Genomic DNA, 20769 nt, shown 5'->3' on the forward strand with positions numbered 1-20769 from the left:
ATCAAAAGGGACAAGAGGTGAAAGTCTCTGAAAACGATAAACAAGCTGATCTGGATGTGCTTGGGGTTTAACTGTTTAAAATGCCTTTCTTGTCCTGTCACAGAAACGGGTAAACTAACCTTCTCAGGAAACACTTGATAGGATGATAACGTGTGACCGGCTTAGTCAACCCTCAAGGTATCCGTTTTCTTTTAATGATACGTTTGCTGCAGTTTCCCATTCCTCCAGTAAATGAGTTAAATAGCAGCAGGAAGATTTTCTTTTCACAAGGTGATAATCCTATTTTTGAATGGCAATGGTACAGTAGAAAAAGAAGATACCACTTTTTTCAAATCGCGTTCCTTCCAGATGGCAACCCGTGAGAAATTTAAACAAGACACTGCTGAGAACCTTGCTCTTTTGGTGGTTTTGTTTTCTGAACAACATTTACTAGTTTTAAAGTTTATTACTCGGCCAGACTTTACACTCTGCTTGGCCACAGAGCTTGCACTTCATTTTATTATGCTCAGTTAGAAAGAAGAAAAAAACGAGATCACATGAGGCCAGTGGCTAAGCATATATTTTGCTAAAGTGTTGGATGAAGGTAAATGCAGACAGGAGCTCATATGTTACCCCCCTGAATAGTCACAGTTTATTTTCATGGGTGACTTCTGAGCAATTGTTTTGCAGCTGAGAATCGCTACGATAAATATTTATTGGCAAATTTAAGGGCTGATATACACATAAAAAAATCAGCTACAAGTCTCTGCTTAACAGTGTGCCAGGTAATTGCTCACTACTTCCGATTGCAATAGAGCTACGTTTTTCAGTAGCATTCAATCCAAGGTCACCGCTAGAGGCGGCACCCTCTCCGTAACATTCTATCTGCAGCAATTTATAGTATATGGTCTAGTGATATAAGAAACATTACTAACAAGAACAGGATGCAAGAAAGGAAAATGCTATTTATTTAGTAAGAGTCACAGGACAAGTACAAGTCAATATATTAAAATAGATTTAAATGTCAAACAGTCCCTTTCTGCTAAAAACTTCTTACTGGATCGACAATCTGGTCCATATTATATATATACACATACATACAAACATATCAAATATTCACTCAAGCAATGAACATTTAAATATCGGTAACAAGGGTCAGCACTCATGGGTGGGAGACTGGGACAACAGGCAGGAAGAACACTCCCCCAACCCAGCCATACTGCCAGGTGACAATCTCTTAGCGGTCACTGATTCTACTGGTGAGGAAATTTAAATGTCCTGGCAACGGTAGGTTAATTGGCTGCTATTAAAGTGCCCTTTGTCTGTGTGTGTGTGTGTGTCTGTGTGTGTGTTAGGGAATTTAGACTGTAAGCTAAAATGGGGCAGGGACTGATGCGAGTGGGTTCTCTGTACAGCGCTGCGGAATCAGTGGCGCTATATAAATAATGATGAAGATGATGATGATGTACTAAATGAGCTGGCTTTCATATGCCATCAATATTTAGTATCAGAATCTTTCTGCAGTGGCAACAGATATCTGTGATGGTCATTTCAAGCTTAAAAATGAATCCTTTTCCATTTTATATGCCGACTTCACACCAATATGGAGAGACCTAATTTTATGCCTGAGGAATAGTCAGCACAAGAAAGTACTGCCCAATGTGTTTGGACTGGAATTTGAAAAATGGATTACTCATTGGGAGGACAAGTGACGAACAAGAACATGTGAAAACAACAGAGAATGAAAATTGCCAAGTCTACCACCGACGCCACCTCCCAATGTAACTTGTGCGGCGTTGTCCTAAAGCAGAAAAGCCAAAGGCCATGTTTGGTGCATGACCAAGGTTAGCGCTTCAGTAACTGTCTGCTATCTACCTGAGCGAGAGTTGGTCACTACCCAGCATTCCCTGCTGAAACACGTGCAAAGTGGCATTTACAATAAACAGCGGTGAAGAGTACAAGAGGATCTGCCGACAGTGTAATGCTCACCACAGGTATCTCTGTCGCTTATTACCAGTGTATCCAAGTTCTGCTACTTAATAAACTCCTTTTGGTAAAACACTACAAAGCAATTACATGGCCACTGATGGTCACTCATACAAAACCCTCTGAAACAAGGCTTTTTTTTCCCCTTTAATGAAACTACACCGCAATTTTTGTTATTGTTAAATAAAAGGGGCTGTGAAATCAAACAGGGCGCAGGACAAAGTAACAGCAGGCATCCGTCTGAACTCAGCCGCTACAGATGGTTATGGAAGAGCATTTTATTCTGCAAGAAGTTATGGATAAAAGCCTTGGAGGGGTTCTGTGGGGGGGATACTAAACGTTCAAAGTAGTATGTAATAGTTTACCAGACAAAGTATGGGGTTTACTGCACAAAAAGGGCCCCAGAGTTTTCTTTTAGGAATGTTTTCGTTCCCTTTTCAACTCCTATTCAGAGTGGAGAGGCGGCAAAGGATTGGACGGCTTCCTTTTGTTACTGTACGGGAAACAATGTCCCTTCCGATGTTGATGGGCTTCCAGGTCAGGAGAAAGTGGCTTACGTTTGGAAGTGGCTATTGTAACAAAATACACATACACACACCAAGAATGTCTGACTTCAAATTGTTATATAAAGAGGTTCCCACAAGCACCTGAATCTCTTATATTCCTGTGTACAGCAAACACCGAGTCATATTGGCTCCTCCAAAGTCTTCTTCTAGTTATGTGTACTGAACATTAATGAAAATGAAGTCGATCCATCCACTGAAACTAGTGATATCTCTTATTTGAGCATCCTGAACAAGCTCCGTCATACAACCCAACTGCTCTCCTAACCGTCAGCTCAATCCACTATTCAGTGAGCTAAATAACCAAAATAAACCACTCTTTGAATATATGTCCTTCCTGTTACAGATATTATATATAGAGTAGCAGGTAGCAGAACAACAAATATAGGACATACAAATAAATCCATGGTTGACTATGTTTAATCCAATACATTTAAAATAAGCTTGTTGGAGACTGGCGATCGTGTCTAGAGACCTGGATCCTTCTTGACCAATAGGTCGGGACCGGAATGATTGATTGCCAAGTTACTTGAGATGGATCCCTGTAACCCTAGAATTTTACCAGTGCCATGTTCCCTCTATTCCCATTTAAAGTGTGTTCTTTTGTTCTAGAAATACACTTACACAGCAAAAAATTATATTTTAATGTTTCTATCATATGACCTCTGTCACTTCTCTCCTCCGAGCTGTATATGTATCAGGAAAGAGCTGAATGATTTGTAACAGCCCATGCACCGTTTTACTAGCCCTTCTAGGTCCACCAGATCTTTACACTATACTCAATGTGAGATCTTACCTGTAAAGTAGCAATTTAAACGCCCTCTTCCTATAAAACCAAGTATCCTATTGGTTCTCCCCACTGCTGCTTACCCTTCATTTTATCCGAAACTATAACCCCAATGTCTTTTCCTAAGTTGCTGGTGACATTACATCACCACTCATTCTGTATTCGGATTTCAGATGTGTCCCAAATGTATTTTTTTTTTTACATTTTGATGCAATAAATTTAAAATGACATTGTCTAAATCATTGGGCATCAACCCTGTTACATATTCATACATCATCTGCCTTTTCTTGCAGACCACACATCAGCTATGCTTACAGTGACATCCATACGATGTGTGTGAGTCCTCTGAGCTGTACAGAACCCTACTGTAATTAGGAGATAAAGCCTGTTACCTGGACACAAGCCTCTGCACTGCCCCATACAGAAGATAAATAAATATGGGCACCTGACAGCAGAGGAGTGGCATAGATAACACGCTGCTCTTAATAGTCCTCAGTAAAGAGGGCTGCAACAAAAACTGTGCCGCAACAGTAGATGTGCGCTATACACAATGCTACCGAGTAATCCCACGTAATGATTTAGAACGGCAAGAAACTGTAAACTTCGAAATGTAAAACATTTACATATGCTCTAAATATGGTTTGGTGGACATTAGATGATAGGGGTCCTAGGCACCTTTCTAGATAGAAAGGGACTACTCGGACTCACCTAGCTCTGTTGGCCTCTCGGGTCATGTCCCAGGCCCACGTGATGAAGTTCTGACTCAGGTAGGAGACGATGGATTCTGCACAAAGCATCTGGGAGCAAAAGACGTTGGTGAGGACACTCTCGTCGTGATGGAGGTAGATGGCAAGGAGCTTTCTCTGCAAGACACAAGGGGTGACATTAAACAGGAGCTCATGCGGTGATAGCCAACATGACATAATGTAATAAGATGTACTACTTGCAGAATAGACACACATGAAATCTCCTTATGTTAAAGGAAATCTTACACATTCATCTTTTATAAAGATAGCCATAGGCCACACGTAGCACCACACTTGTTCACCAAATGCCCGGATTTTAGCCCAATGCGACCACATACATGGAAGGTCCAATCGAAACAAAGCTCTACGTAGCTCAAACCTCGACCACAGAGTTTTCCTCGATGCACGTTGTGCAAATATGTGTTTTAAAATTGTAAAGTGCTGCATTCCCCATGTGGCAGCATGTACATAAACGTACACCTACACACAAACATACATGCAGTAAATAGATGGCTAGGCCGAATGAACAGATCTCAAATTCCCCATGTTACCAGTCTATCAGATCAGGTCTGATTGTGTTTGAATGGTACACAGTGATCAACTGAGGCCCCATAATAAGCACAACCTGATCCTGAGCTCATAAACACAGCTTTACACAAAGTTTACAGAAGTTTCCGATGTTCTCCGTTGCTACCGTCTAGGCAAAAGAATTACCAAGCTATCTGTATTTCATTTCGGCAAAGAGCCGAGGAAAGACCAGGCACCGCCCGGATCATCCGCTCAACATTTCAAAGAGCAACTTCCATGCAATATCCTAAGTTACTGTTCTAGAATCTCTCCCATTCTAAGGGGAGCAGGGTAAGGAGCTGTTTACACAGTGATTAGGCCCTTAGAATAAGCTCCCAACTCCTGCGGTGAGATCCCAACAATTATTCATCTGGACTAATTCACAAAGCTGGGGAATATTAAACACCCATGCTGGGAGGACAGGCGAAATCAGGCTGGTGGAGAGGACAGAAACTCCTTGAAAACCCCTTGCACAGCCTTCATTATTTTCCCCTGCAAGGAAATCTTAGGAAAGTGTTTAGTTAGAGAAAAACCCACATTGACCTTGCTGTAAACCCTTTAATCTGTCCTTTGTCACAGTCCCGCTTTGTGCCCGGAGGCTGGCATTTTTAACACCCTTCCCACCCCCCTTTGCTCTGCAAGAACAGAAAAAAAAAATAAGCTGAAATAAATACAAAATGTGAAAGGAACCTGCAGAAAATAATTCAATATCCCAAACATGAGACACGGACATACACTGTGTTCTTAGACAGTAACTTAATTCATAGTGTAGTATATTTTATAGAGAGTCTTACTGATTTGTAGAGGAAGAGATTGACATTTCCCATAATGCTCTTGTTTCATTTGCTGTAATGCAGAGGACTTACTGGCCATTAATCAATTATATTGATGCAATTACAATTTATAAAAAGAGTCCAACATGATGGATCTGATAACTATGTAACTATGGCTGTACAGACAATATGTCCGTATCTCCTTGTTTCTTCACAAACGCCAGATTCCAAGCTACGAGTAATAGGTTTAATAACTGTTATTCAAGTGCTGAACAATATAGAATTACTGGGAAACGGTTAACATAAGCAGGTTAACAGAAGAGGGCAAATCTGCGATACATATAGTCTTGTAAAGGCTGTTCTTTTCTCAGTGGGTACCAACTTTTTGGCAATGAGGTTTGATTAAAGAAAAAAAAAAATCCCTTCCACGGATTTGCTGAACTGTTCAGATATTTAACACTGCTATACGACCATGTACTGCCATCATGCTCAACTTTTCCCCTTTGAAAACTCTCTATACACTGATAACTGAGGACTACAAATGTCACGGGTGCTTTATATAACAAAAGCTGGGGACACCGGAAGGGTCCCTTGTTGTTCTGCTAATCAGATTTTGTCTACAATCCCTGCATCTACTAATATATGGAACAAAACAGTATTTAGTATCATGGCCAGTATTTGGGCAGGGATTTGCATATGATCTATTAATATTTATTAAAACTTTGAATCCAGGCTCACACTGGCTGCCTCCGTCTGTTGTCTACTTAGAAGTGTCAATATTGGATCGCGCTTGTAATCAGTGAAAGCTGGGCACTATAAATTACTAATAACCAATGGCTATCGCTCCAGGGACCTAAACTATGTCATTTGTAGTCCTGCCAAGCAGTTACATAGAGATATTCAGAACATATTACATACTGCATCCAATTACCAAACGTCATTGCAGCTTGTCCCCCTCCTGTATGTATAACGGGGTCTAGTGATTGGTGACACCAATGAAACATGCAATATAGGAGGTCTTATTTGAGCATGCTCCCAGCATATCACTATGCACGCTCCCAGCATATCACTATGCACACAATCTGCAGCAGCTATTTCTGCCCCTTCATGAGGTGCAAACACTGCAGTTCTGTATGTAGAGGAGCTTCCTATGGGGCTCCGACCTCCATTCATGAATCTCAGTGTTCTCCCCAGCACCTATCTCCTGGGTGCTCATCCTGGCTGTTTTTACTTGCCACCCGGCTCTTGGAGCCCAACAGAGTCCTATTATAATAGAATAAGCCATCGTTTATCCTATTAGAACAGGCACTATGTGAGCACTGTGCCAAGTCAGGTGCCCTGCCCACACACACTGTAGCCACATGGTGCGATGTGGCCCTTCTATCATGGACCAGAACACTCCTATTTTCTACTAAAGGTTTATACTATTCCACCATCTGAGAGTCACTTCCTAAGTTTTGCCGTTTATGAATTATTTGGGGACATAGAGCAATAAATGTCTTGTAAAATATAGCTAAAACTATATCCAGAGATACATTATATACTAGAAGGGTTTTTCGTCCTAGGTTTGTAAAGTCTAAAATGTTATTAACCCCCATCTGAAGTGCTCTCCAAAAGACTTCAATGGAAAAATGCACACGTCTTTTCATTGGTCAAAAATTCTGTTTGCAGAATATTCTGTTTGCAGAATATTCCAAAATAGCCCAAAAACTTTGAAATACATTTTTCTTTTCATAGGTTGCCAACATGTATTAGGTAGCGTTACTCTAGCTACCCGATCAAGACAGCTACAAGATAGTCCAGTATTATATATGGTCTTAGAACGTCATATTTGACAGTACATGGAAAGAGTGATCTCATTAATTCCCCTCTATTGATGTGAGACTTCCAGCTCTTTAGTTAATATGCTCTTATCATTCCTGCCTTCTTGTCAAGTGGAAATCATAGAAAACTACATTTATAAGCAGTGGTTGGTCACAAAGTTTGATTAATGGCGATGAATGCGGTTCTCCAAGTTTTTTTTATATTATTTTATTATTTTTGTTACTTTATTAAATGTTTAGAAAACATTCATAGTAATTCATACAGATTAAGTGAACATTTACAATAAACTAACAGCTGGCCTGGGACCACTATGGTTTTACTAAAATGGGGAGATGTATTTGGGAACCAGCGGCAAAATACGGACCATATATTGTACCCTACGGGGTCCCAAGATCAATAACCACTGCTATTACTGGATGAGGTTAGATTGGGTGTGTGAAAAGGTAGGTGAAACAACGACCCAATACCGCCACGTCTGTGAGGTCCACGTTCAGCCAGGAAGTGCAAGCACTAGACCAAACTGCTCACAAATGAGTTTATCCTGCAGTTGTGCGGTGAATCTTCTTGTATTAGATACTACAACAAGGATTCTCAGAGAACCATATTGACTTTTACTTGAAAATAACTTGGCACAAAGTGCTCTTAAAAATCACTTTATTTTATTTTTTTTAAACCAATACTTTATATAGACTTTTTTTGACCTTGCCTATTGCTCTGTCAATTACTATAAATAATGTTCTTTAGGATGAGACGTGAGCACTCTGACACACGCCTTAGCTCATAAAAAGATCACATGTGAAGATGTGGATAGGAATAACTCAATGAGCGCTAAAGGACTCTTCGGCTGCAAAGTGGCCCCCAGTGAGCTGTTCTTGGAGGGGATTTCATTAAATTGGGGCAGAGTGTGATATCGTGAGAAACACGTTATCAAATGGAGTGTTTTACTTAGTGATTAAGCAGATACCAGTTCACGAAATTCTCCAAATCCCCCCTAATCCAGGCACTCCAATAAACATTTAATGAGCAGAGCAGTTCAAAAAGGCTGGCGGGGGATTTAAACCTTCAATCTTGTTTTTATTGACTGTGGAAACTCAATTTCCAGCGCCAATTCATCTGCTCTCTGCCGATTCTCATATTAAACGTTAGATAGAAAAGTGAGAAATTACATGGATAGAAATAACAGACCTCAAGACACAAAAACACCTTCTGTGAGATAACCAAGAGCCGTGAACCTATATACGAGCTGAAACCTTCAACTGCAGCATAACCCTAGATAACTGGAACATAATTAAAGGTATATATATATATATATATATATATATATATATATATATATATATATATATAATGTTTTGCTTTCATGGATTCACATTCCATTGTGGAACCCATGTTCCCACTGTCACACAAACAGAAATGGATCGGGCGAGTGCCATGGTTTCATCTGTCTGGCAAATCATGCCTGAACAGAATTGTACACTCACTTGATTATTATTATTACCATTTATTTATATTATAGCGCCACTAATTCTGCAGCGCTGTACAGAGAACTCACTCACATCAGTCCCTGCCCCATTGCAGCTTACAGTCTAAAATTCACACACACACAGACAGATCCACACACACGGACAGACACAGACTAGGGTCAATTTGTTAGCAGCCAATTAATCTACCAGTATGTTTTTGGCAGGGAATAACTTTGGTAACACAACTATCTAATAATGTTGATTGAAAACGAGTAACACACATTTCTATAGTATTACAATGAATTATTGAAATAGTTAATTTATTGTAATTTTTGGTTTCTATTGTGGCATCTAACAGTTACGTTAGAGAGGCGGAGTATATCAACTTGAGCACATTTTGCCAATTCTACAGATAAGGGATCAATTGATCTGGATGTATACTCATGTAAAAGATGGCTTTCAAACAAAATGGAAACAGAGCAAAAGGCCAAAAGTGCTATATTAAAGAAATTTGCACCATCTCCAACTTGTATCCCTGCCCCGCACACCTATGTATAGGGTGATTTATCCAGGGTCACAAAGATCTACCAAAGGCTTTGTCATATAAAAAGCCTTAGAACATAACCTGCTGGGGTATTATGCAAATAAAACTACTAATTAACCAAACCACCCTAATAGAGATGGTTGAACAAAAGTCCAAACAGATAAATTAATGTCACGCCTAGTCTCCAAGAGCACAAGGAATAGTAATACTTATTTAATGTTACATATATTATTGGGCAGACTGAAAATCTTGTTCAACGATGTCCTTTCAATTCTGCAGTGTGTATACACTCACAATCAGAATCTCCATAGAGTTTACAGAGTCCTGATCTTTTCAGCAGATGGTTATGACAGATGAAGAGCACAGATTTGAGGTTAAATCTTTTAAAACATGTATAACGTGCACACATAAATTGGCATCCTGATCGGGACTTTTTTCCCCCCGGTCGTTGGTAAAATCGTTACGGATATCACATCGGGAGAAATTTCTGTAGTGTGTACCCAGGGTTAGGCCATGTTATCTTATGTCACTATGAAGCAGTATGAATGACGGGACTGCTGTTTTGCTCTGCAGAACTGCTCTGTGTGGAATGCTGGACTTATTCATATGGACATATGCATTAATGTCACAGCAAGCAAACTGGTATATGCTGTGCTATGCTGTTAAAGCCACTGAAACAGGAGAAAAAGCTTAGAGACTCCAGCTGTCTGTATTGAAGGTGGGAGGAATTGCTCACTAGAGTTGCAAGCCTGGACCATGTGTATTATCTTTATGCTTCATATATAAAAATATATATTTATTTTTAAGAAATACCCATTATGTTTGACTTTTTAACAGAAGTAAATAAATCATATTGATAGATTTCAAACAAATAACACTAAATCCGAGAATTCTAATCTATTTAAGCTCATGAAACATTTTTAAAAGCAATTTCCCACTTACGGCAAACAGTACATTATAAAGTCAGATATTTAGGCCCCTTCCAAAATGTTTTGGTAAGTTCATAGAGCACGTGGTGACATGCAGTGCAATGTGGCTGTTCAGATCATTACTCCAAGTGCACTTCTTGTTGTTCTGCCGGGTGAGGAACTCACCCATGTACCAATCCGGGGTCATCGACCAACCAGATTTTCAGTACTGCACTTACAAATGTAATCCAACCAGGTTTCGATTGTAGAAAATGATTGTTTGGAGAAGCCCACAATGTAAATGACTACAAATGACTGACCTGATAATGGGTGTATGCAAATCAGGGAACGGTTTAGGAAGATCTGGGGTACTTAGTGCAGATTGGGAATGTTACGATGTATGCCGCTGGGGAAGGGGGGGTGTACCACGCTTAATTCAATGTCAGCACATGTCTAGAGATCATGGTGCAGAATCCGTCCTGGTCTATTTTCTGACATCCAGCCGTAGTTTCTCAAAAGAACGATGACGAAAACTGCTCAGTTTTACGTTATTATGTAAATGAATTACTTCCTTTGCTTAGGCCGTTAATGGCTGTGTGACACTGGAAGGGGGTCGACTCTACAAAGCAACTGTGAAATGCAATGGCAGCAGATAAATGGGCTATTAAACATACACTGCGCACATGATCTTCTCTTGGTGGACCTGTCTTCCGGTGGGTAATTTATTTATTTAATGAAAACATTACTTTTGTAAGTGTTCTGAAATACCCCCTGCCGTTTGCCAGGTGAAGGAACGCTTTGTAGAGTATCCATTGTGCTAATCATTTTGGCCAATAAGTAGTTCTGGAATGCATGTGGCCAATGGGAGGCTGGCACCAGCCTCCTCCCTGTACGTTATCCCTTCAGTCACATCTTACTGGTTGGCGGAGAGGACAAGGTGCTACCAAAGTTTTCTGTTTAGTATCACAGGCTCATTACAATCTGGTAACCCTGCTGGCACACAGCCAAAACTTTTTATTTTTTGTAATTATTCTAAAATAAAATCAGTCATTCTTTTCAAGGAATGAATAATCCCCCTGTTCCCAGTCCCGCCTGATATCAAGTCTAATTTAAGACGCTCAAAAACAAGGAGAGGAACAAACACTGATATCAACAAAAATGTCCCATACGAGTCCTGGTTGTACATCCTCATATTGTCTGACATGCAGGATGATTATAAAAACTATTACTTACTTCTCTCGCTTTCCCATAAAACGCCTCCTGGAACGAAGCCTCCAATGATCCAATGAAGAACACAGGATGGGACTCGCCATATCTAGGAAGAGGAGGAAGGGACAATTGGACAAATTGCTAGATCTAGAATCTCACATTCAGCTGACTGGGAGCTGCGGAATCCGTTACGAGGTAACAGAAATAGGCTGCACTGATTGTCATTATACTGAGAGGTGTAGAACACTGCAGAACACTGCAGCAAACAGTGGCCTGGACTGTGTTACAGAGATTGGCTAAAACAAAACTTCTCTCAGTAATTAGCAAATTTCCCTTTATCATGATTAAGAAAAAAACTTTAATATTTTTCTTTTTGTGGCTCTTCACACATTTATTTTTTACTCTAGTTTCTTTTTAAGCAATGGGAGTGTCTGTATTTATTCCAAAAGTAGTTTTTCAGGGACAGTGTTACAAAGTTATGCCTGAAACATTTCAGTATCTCATTATGCAATACGCACACAGAGCATCAGCCTGCTGACATTGTGTAGGCGTTCGGGGATTTAGACATTTCAACAGAAACATAACAGACAAATGGATAACCACTCAGCACTCAGGAGTTTCGTTTTAGTGTTTGCAGCAACCACGGACATAAACATTTTTTCATGTTCCGATGTTGGTATTAAAATCAAACCACATTACGGTGTTGAAGTGTTCTGATGGTTGGTGTTTTAAAGGTGTATACTGGGCCTCTAAACTGCTTTAAAAAAGTTGATAACGACTGATAAGATGGTTGATATTTATTTAAGGCAAAAAAGGATTTATACCTGGAGGAGAATTCTGCTGTAAATTGTAGCAAAGCGTCTGCTTCATTTTCAGCGTTTTCAGGCACTGCGAAGACAATGACAAGATTTCTAAACAGAGGAACATAGAGGAAATTAAAGCAGCAATTTGAGGCTTAGCCACAATGGCTACATAAATGACCGTTTAACAGCCCAACCACAAGATGAAAACATATCCATATCTTAAAGCGCATCTTCAGCAGAACAAGATATACGACAACTCCATAAAATACAGTTACAGATGTAACTATAAAGAGGTTTTTAAATAAAAAACTTTAATTTTATCGTGTAAATAATCTAACACTCAGTGGAAAATTGCCAACCATTACCCAAATTACCAAGAACTACGGTACAAAGCTTGATGAAAACAAAGGACCAATGGAAAAATCCCGGCAGCCAGGTAGCCAACTCGCCTTAAACACTATTATTTTGGGAACACTTTCTATTGATGTCAATGGATGTGCGTCTTGTCTGGATCCTTACCACACCCTACTGGCTCCTAGGCTTGACCCGCTGGATTTTGAAATCTACATTATTTTGTTTATATGCCTTTGGGAAAGGATTACCGCCCTTTTACTTAAGAGCCATACAGAAAACAATGCATCATTTATTATATATTATATTATGCAATATGACAATCACCAATCAAGTGCAGTTTCTAAAGACAAAATGCACTAGTTATTAATCTGAGGTTTGCGTAAAATTACATCTAATATTTGGATATTTTAAAAACTGCAAACTGCAGCTGGCTTAGAACAGAACATAATGTGGTTTGTTGCAAAGCGATTATGTAACAACCATTTGTCCCAGATTTAACCCTTTGTGATGCCTCTAATTTTGACCAACGTGTATTGCTTATGAGGCGTACCTTTTTGCGCTCCATAGGCCTGCAACAGGTTTACTTGTTGATGACTGCCAGTTGGACATAAGATTTGTGTCTAACAGTATTTTTGTAGCCATTTAGCCATCAACGGTAAGTCAGGCACTTTTGTATAGTCCCCATACTTAAAACGCATGTGATTTGACCAACCTCGCCAATGAGAACCACGTCTACAAAAATGGTCTCTGTTTGTGCGATTTTCCAAGTGGTTTCGTAAACCACAGATTAATACAGTGCACAGTTTGTATGGATCTCAGATCACAAACCACAATGTGGGTTTTGTGGCGTGACGATTTAAAAAAATAAAAAAAAAATGCTTGAAGTGCGGATTCTGCTTTGATCATTTACACCACTTAAAAACCACACAAAAAGGGAAAGAAAAAAAAATAATACACGTAATACATCTGCCCCACAATGTTTTCAAGAGAAGTCCCATTTTTACATTAGCTCACGATTCTGCTTTAAATGGTCTTACTAACCATGGCAGCCTAGCTTCTAGAATAGCTATAGGGGGCATGTTTTCCCATCCCTCAAAAAATTCAAGCATAGCAAATGTTCAACAAGTCTCCCCCCCCCCCCCCCCAAGAGACTCATCTGGGCAGACTGGGGTCACATATGCATTGGCAAGTGATTTTCTTACTCATCGGAGACTTTCGAAGAGCAGAAGAGGAGGCCATCCCGAAGATCTCTCCATCGTCCACACCAAATTCTGTAGCGTCTTCAAAGTCGTCTCCGTCGCTGTCACTGATCATGTGAATATCTGTACACTAGTAGGGAAATGTGTAGGTTAGGTTTGCTTGATAACACTGGGATAAATAGCGTTTTAATGCTACCAGGATTTTTTTGTTTTTTTTTACCACCTAGTTCACTTATGCAGCCCAAACCCCCCCCCCCCCCATAGCCTCGGTGGAGTCTGAGGCCCTGATGCTCTCTGCTTTCCATCTCTGTAACACATAGATGAATATACCCTACAAAATAATAAAAATAACCATGCATATTTCATTACAGATAAGAGTGAAATGTAAATATAGCAATGTGAAAATGTAATGGGACAGGCTGTAGCCCCAGCCATTCTGCTACCCTAGGCTCCGGGCCTCTGTTGCCTCTCCACAAAACTAGCCCTGGATGCTAGGAATGTAATATCCCTCCTACCCCTCATTATGCCAACACCTGCACTTCTTACTCATGGCAAAACCAGCATGCGGCTTAAGTTGCAACAGTTTGCGAAATTTTCAGATACAAAACAATCTAAATAATAAACTACTAAACAGATGCAACAGATGTCTATACTAGGTGTTCTAAAAGAGCAGGACAAAAAGCAAAAACTTTATTAGTCGTGCAACATTTTTCAAAAAACAAAAAGGTCCAATTTGCAGGTAAAATAAAACTGGAATCAGAAATATCCTGTGTGTGTGTCCAGTCCTGGTGAACAGGTGAAAAGTAGATCATTACAGTTGATGAGCAAGTAAAGGTGGTTTATCCAGAAAGGATATAACGGCTAGTGATGCTCCCTATATCAAAAGCATAACTAAAAGGTTAAATCTGTACAGAGTCAGGCTTACCGTGATCATTTCAGTTTAAACGCTTTTAAAGAGCTTTAGAAATGATAGCACTAAAAGTACAACAGGTTCCATGGGTTAAATATTTCAAAACCAAACACAGGTCTAAGATTTCACCTTGTTTCACAATGGTCTTAGACTAATGTGCGACTGAATGAATAATGTTCACTGTGACAATGCTAATTCCTATTTAAGTACTGAAGAATGCCAAGTAATAGGATAAAAATTACAGTGCTCATTTACAAAACAGAAATAATCTGCAGATAAACTAGCTGGGTTATTTCCTGTTATTTACAAAAGATAACACACAACAGGAGCAATGTTATACAATGCAGAATGAATGGAAGCATCTTGAAGTGAATGGATGGTCAGTTCGCTCCTGTGTAAGACGAGTACAGCAGTGTGCGCGATTCACGTTACATCTCTGCTACATAACTATACACACAGACAATGTCGATCGGCCTTAGGGGACACATTTACGCTTTATAATTAATATTACATATTGCACATAAGCGAGATGTTTATATGTAAAATATATCCTACATGGAGAGTAGTGATGTCACTTTGGCAAAATATTACACATGAGGCTAGATTTATCAAACCTTCCAAAAACTAAACGTGGAGGTGTTGCCCATAGCAACCAATCAGATTCTAGCTACTGGTTTTTAGAATGAACTAGATAAATGATATACAGCACTTGATTGGTTAAATAAAACTACACCATGGAAACGTTTAATTAAAGCGGCAATGCTCACAAAAAGCATTAATGCAAAGTTAATAAAACATACATGGTTTATAAAACAACAACAAAAAATAATATATTAATGCAACAACTATCACCAAAGCTATGAGCAGAAACCAGGTCACACTCAATGTGATATCTTAGTGTCCGATGTTGTTGTGGGAGTATAAATGATTTTCGGGTTTGTGAGGGTAGTATTCTGACAAGTGTATTACCTCTTCCGACTGTTCTCTGGTTTGAACAGGGGACGTTCTTCGGGCCACTGTTAGCCGGTGACACGGGAAGTCGAGTCCTGATGATGCCAGCGTCATCTAAATCACAGGAGGGAAAACAAAATATATGGAAGGTCAGACTAAGTAGTCACCATGCGGCAGAATGTCACACTAGAGAGTCGTGTAACAACTTCCTATTGTCTTATCTCAGAAGTAGACAAACATCAAACCATTCACGCAGGTACAGACACTGCAGGGGTCAGACCACTCTCAGCTATAACACCCACCTGTGGGCAGCACGGGCTGCTTTATGTCAACTGCAAACATTTTATAATACATCTATAACCTGTTTTCAAGACATGTCCAGACCCAACGTGAAGTCCGTGCTCTGGTTTTGGTTCGCCTAGCTAGGATAAGTCAGGCTAAAATAAGAGGAGACCTAGCTAGGTGCTCTTTTACAATCACCGCTACTAGTACACACAGTCGTGTCAGATAATAACGGAGCAAAATGATAACTTTATACTATTACCGACTATTTTTTCTTTAGAAAAACTGTGCCCTATATTTAAAATGAAAAACAATGCATACCTTTAAAAGGTACTAAATATGAATATATAAAAGGGGACATGATCAAGAAACCCCCATTTTACACCCCATTCTTCCAGATACATTTATTGTGTTCTATCACATAGGTATACAATACAATGGGGTTTGTGTCTTGTACATTACTGCAAATATTCAATCTACCAGTCCATGCATTAATACTACAAAAGTCACCATATACAGGACTGGATGATAACTAAAAAACATCCAAGTGACTTTAATCTAAGTTAAAATTTCACCTTACTGTACAGATGTATTTGTTTTATTGAAAGTCCTCTGTGTGTAGGCATTTTACATGTAGGAACACACTGAATAACACACGGTGGTTGATTGCAAATTGCCGTTTGTTTTCCCTTAATGTAGTTAAAGTGTTAAGACTTTTTTTTTTTTTACTCACAGCAATTTTTTGTGGTTCCTTGAAATATGTAAACTTTAACAATGTTAAATATTTTTCAGGGCCGCTATACAGATTGCAGGTTATGGACAATGCTCTCTCGGTGTAAGCACTACAATCCCCATCATGTCATGTTTAGTGAACTTGATAAAGTACTTTCCTGCATCCAAAAGTACAAATTTAAAAAAATATTTTTGCATATAAAACCTAGCGCCTAAGAATCGACGGTAGGAATTGCATTGGTCAGGCAGAAAGAGAGGAATTGTATTGTGCAGCTAGTTAACATGGAAAACTAGGGACATTTCAAAGCAGAAATCTTTCAATGCTGGAACTGTTCCAGAAAAATAGGGACAGCTGTAATTACGGATGACTGTAACATACACGTGCTTTACCATACTGATCACGTCATCAGAACCAAAACCACTGCAACTATACGTATATGACTGCCGCCTCTCTTCTCCCGATTAAAAACCTTCTCACTCCCTCCTCCAAGACTTTTGCTGCGGTGCTCGTCCATCTGTGGTCTGCACTCCCTCGCTCAGTCAGCCCTCCAATGCTTCAACCACTCTCCCAAAACTCACCTGTTCACCAAAGCCAACCAGAATGCTCCCACCATCCAGTCCCTCTCTACATCTCACCCCCTCGTTCATCCTCTCCAACCTCACCCCTTTAGATTGTTAGCTCTCACAAGCAGGGACTATAGTTTACTCTATCCCCTCCTCTTCCCCACTTGTTTCCTACCCCTCTCATCACCTTCCGCTACTCTCTTCATCCTTGTAAATGCCCAGGAATATCCCTTCTTAGGAGGATAGATTTATGCTACCATTCTGGTATTACAACTTGTATTTGTTATATGCGTTTTTCAGATCTATTTGTGCTATGTACATTTTTGTGAACTTTTTGCTTGTGACCTACGTCTGCCTTGTTTTCACTACTGGCATATAAGGCGCTGGCACAATATAAAAGTAATAATAATAAATAAATAAATAAATAAAACAGACCTCTGTTGGAAGACATGTACTTAACAATCCTATTTATACTATTAAAACATACGTAGGGTATATAGTGTATAACCAGAGGCTTTGCCTCAGTGCCATGTGAAGGTGGCAGCAAGGAGTTAATGACAGGATGTCATAATTTTACAGGTTGAAACAGGCAGATTATCAGCTCCAGCCATAAGCCAGAGGGGGACCTGTTAGAACTGGCCCAGTGCGAAGGCTCACCTCCAGCGGGGGCAGAGCTCTCCCTCTCACTCTCTCTAATTAGAATCCAACCGTATTAGCTCTATTAAATGGCCACGGTAACAGGGAATTACAGCTCATGCAGGATGAAGAGACAAAACACTCAGAGCATCGCTGATCTCTAGACCTAATATCACAGCCAGTTAGAGAGAGAGAGAAGTACTTTGTACACTCTTAGTAAAAATTACTTCTACATTTAGGATTAAAGGGTCCTGAAATTATCCATCAATTGCTGGTCATTTATATTTGCCAACACTTTATTTTTAATCTACTTAGTGAATTATTTTGAGCTACATTATAAAGTCGTCAGTAACTTCAGGTATCGGAATAACTACAATGGAACAGCAGCTGGAGAATAACTGTTGCAGAGCTACAATCTTTACAGCCATCGAGTCAACGGTCTATATTAAACCATCCTCAACACAAATAAGTATCCCCCCAAAAAGTCATCCTTCTATGATACTGGAAATAGCACATTATATACTAAGAGGGAGATTCAATCAGCCGCGATGTTCTGAGGAACATAGCAGTGGCGCATTTTCACCTCTATGGGGCGCGAGGAAAAATCAGTGGAGTTTTCTTATAAAAAAAAAACCCTGCGGCCTTCAATGTTCTGAGGAACATCGCGGCTAATTGAATAGCCGCCTAATGGGGGAATTCAATTCAGCCGCAACCAAAGTGGCGTTAAAGCTAATTTCTGCTCGCGGCTCCTGCAACGTCGGTAATAGTGCGCAGGACGCGTTACTGTGCCAATTGAATTCCCCTCTAAGTGTACATTTTTTCTTTTTACAGATTTGTGAGTTAGTTGAGTTCGATGGTGACCAGACAGAATTTGAGTCCGACTCCTTTAACCCGTCTCCATAGAGTCCTATGTAAATAAATGCCATGGATAACGTCAGAGACTTCTCTATGTCAGCATTACTTATGCACGCATAGACAATTACTTTCACGACAGGTGGGGCTAGTTGCTGGGATAACAGCAAATATAACATCTAATATACTCAGAATATACAGCAGACATATCATATACATCATAGTATTCATATTCAAAACACGGTCACAATCACAAACACCACCCATAACTTTACATCAATGATGAAAATGTGGTCCAAAAATAATCAGAAAGAACAGCGATCACCTCAAACACACAGTCGCAGCGCAAAATTCGACAAGACGACTGTAGAGAGCAGCTATTTGGCATAAACACAGAAGCCTAATCAGGTATCCGAATACTGGTGTTGAGTTGTTTAAAATGAAAATTGTAAAGATAATTAAAAAAAGAAACCCATATTTTTTTTTTTATATATATATCTATAATATAAATGTCTAGTGGCGTGTGTTAGTCTGTCTGTGTGGAAAAAATAAAATCAAGCTGCAGCGCCACCTGCTGGGTGGAGTTATACACTGACCTACTAAATTCTTAGTTTGTGTGGAAAAAAAAATTCAGAAAGGGCTGAAATTTGGTATACTAAGATGTTTTTAATTTGTTAATTTCATTTGTTAATTGTTAAAAGGGTTTATAAAGATTTTAAAAATACACATATATGTATATATTTCTTGAAGGAGAAGTGACAGTTGGGAGTGGTTGGTGGTTGCCGGGGGTGACAGTGGGGAGTGGTTGGTGGTTGAGGCCTGGGCTATGGCCCAAATGCATGACAAGAACCTTTTTAACACCTTAAGTAGCTTGATTTGACTAGAATGCATGAGTATCATGCACGGGTTAACACACACACATTATATATATATACACACATACTTTTTTTTTTTTTTTAAGAAAAAAAAAAATGAGTACAGAACAAACACTTATAGTTATATTCCTCTATAGTTTCATATTTCAGGGTTTACAAATTGATTTGTTTGTCACTGCTAAAACATGAGATTAATTACTTTTAACCACTTTTATCTCTCAAAGAATTTTGTGTTTTCATCCGAGGTTAATTTGCAAACATCTGCAACGTGGCTTATTCCTGCTGGAACGCCTGAGCAGTCCTAAGCTCCACAAAGCTATTTCCAGCAGGTAAAAGGTTTTTTTTATTTGTGCAGAATAACGGATAAAAGGAGCTGGGCGTATCTCCGGGAGATTATAAATGCAGCATTATTCAGATTGGAAGATAATTACTCCTGACAGCTTTACTTAAGGTTCATTTCACGGTGCCATTTTCCTTCAGCTAGAGCCTCAGCCGGTCCCAGATGCCCAACCTCTCACACCTGTTGTGGCTCTTCATATTACAGGCCAGTTTGGGCATGTCACTTCAAATTAGCGCTGTGCTGAGTCGATAACAGTGGCAATTACTTATCACAGGTTTAAAAGGAGGTAGAAGGAGGGGGGGGGGGGGAAAAAGTTTCCAATTTAGCCTGTACTACAGTGTCAAAAGTAGGAAATCCGAACTTGTTAACACAGGCCGTGAGAGGAATTCTGAGAAATGCTGAGCAGACCTGGGCTGGGTCACTGAAGGAATGCGTTCTATAATGATGGAAGCAGAGCATTCAGGCTAGGAAGGGTTAACAGACGCTTAAACTGAATTTCAGTTTTCAAAAACGTTTTTTGTGTCGAGTTGAGATTTTAGAGCACTCTCCAGTTCAGTCGTTTTATGTTGCAAGCCAGCTTAAGTGTACAAGCTGCCTGTGCACACTGGCAGCCATTTTGTGAGCTGAACCTTGGTTCATGAGAAAGCAGCCAATCATTTCACTGGGATCCAGTGACATCATAGCGGCTTGGCGTCACCAGCTCCTACTACACCGACTGGCTGTATTGGTCAATAATAGTTAAAACAAAATATTTATATAGCATTTTTCTCTTCAATGGGATGCAAAGCACTTTGCATTGCTGCGGCCATCTTAGATGCTCTTCTATGTAGTCGCTCACGTCAGTCCCTGACCCATTGGTGATTACAGTGTCCCTACCACACACTAGGGTCCATTTTTGTTAGAAGCCAATTAATTCACTTAC

At 39.7% G+C, this 20769-nt stretch overlaps 1 protein-coding gene across 1 annotated transcript in view; it reads right to left on the minus strand.

Moving 5' to 3' along the window:
• FAF1 (Fas associated factor 1) overlaps positions 1–20769 on the minus strand; it is a 163925-nt gene that overhangs the window by 51265 nt on the left and 91891 nt on the right. The window contains exons 9-13 of the mRNA XM_075182058.1: positions 15585–15680; positions 13709–13835; positions 12174–12237; positions 11374–11455; positions 4024–4178 (exon numbers count right to left, since the gene is read on the minus strand). Coding sequence (XP_075038159.1) covers positions 4024–4178; positions 11374–11455; positions 12174–12237; positions 13709–13835; positions 15585–15680 — 524 coding nt within the window. The remainder of the gene's footprint in view (positions 1–4023; positions 4179–11373; positions 11456–12173; positions 12238–13708; positions 13836–15584; positions 15681–20769) is intronic.

The sequence above is a fragment of the Mixophyes fleayi genome, chromosome 8 (genome assembly GCF_038048845.1).
Source record: "Mixophyes fleayi isolate aMixFle1 chromosome 8, aMixFle1.hap1, whole genome shotgun sequence".
Taxonomy (NCBI): Eukaryota; Metazoa; Chordata; class Amphibia; order Anura; family Limnodynastidae; genus Mixophyes; species Mixophyes fleayi.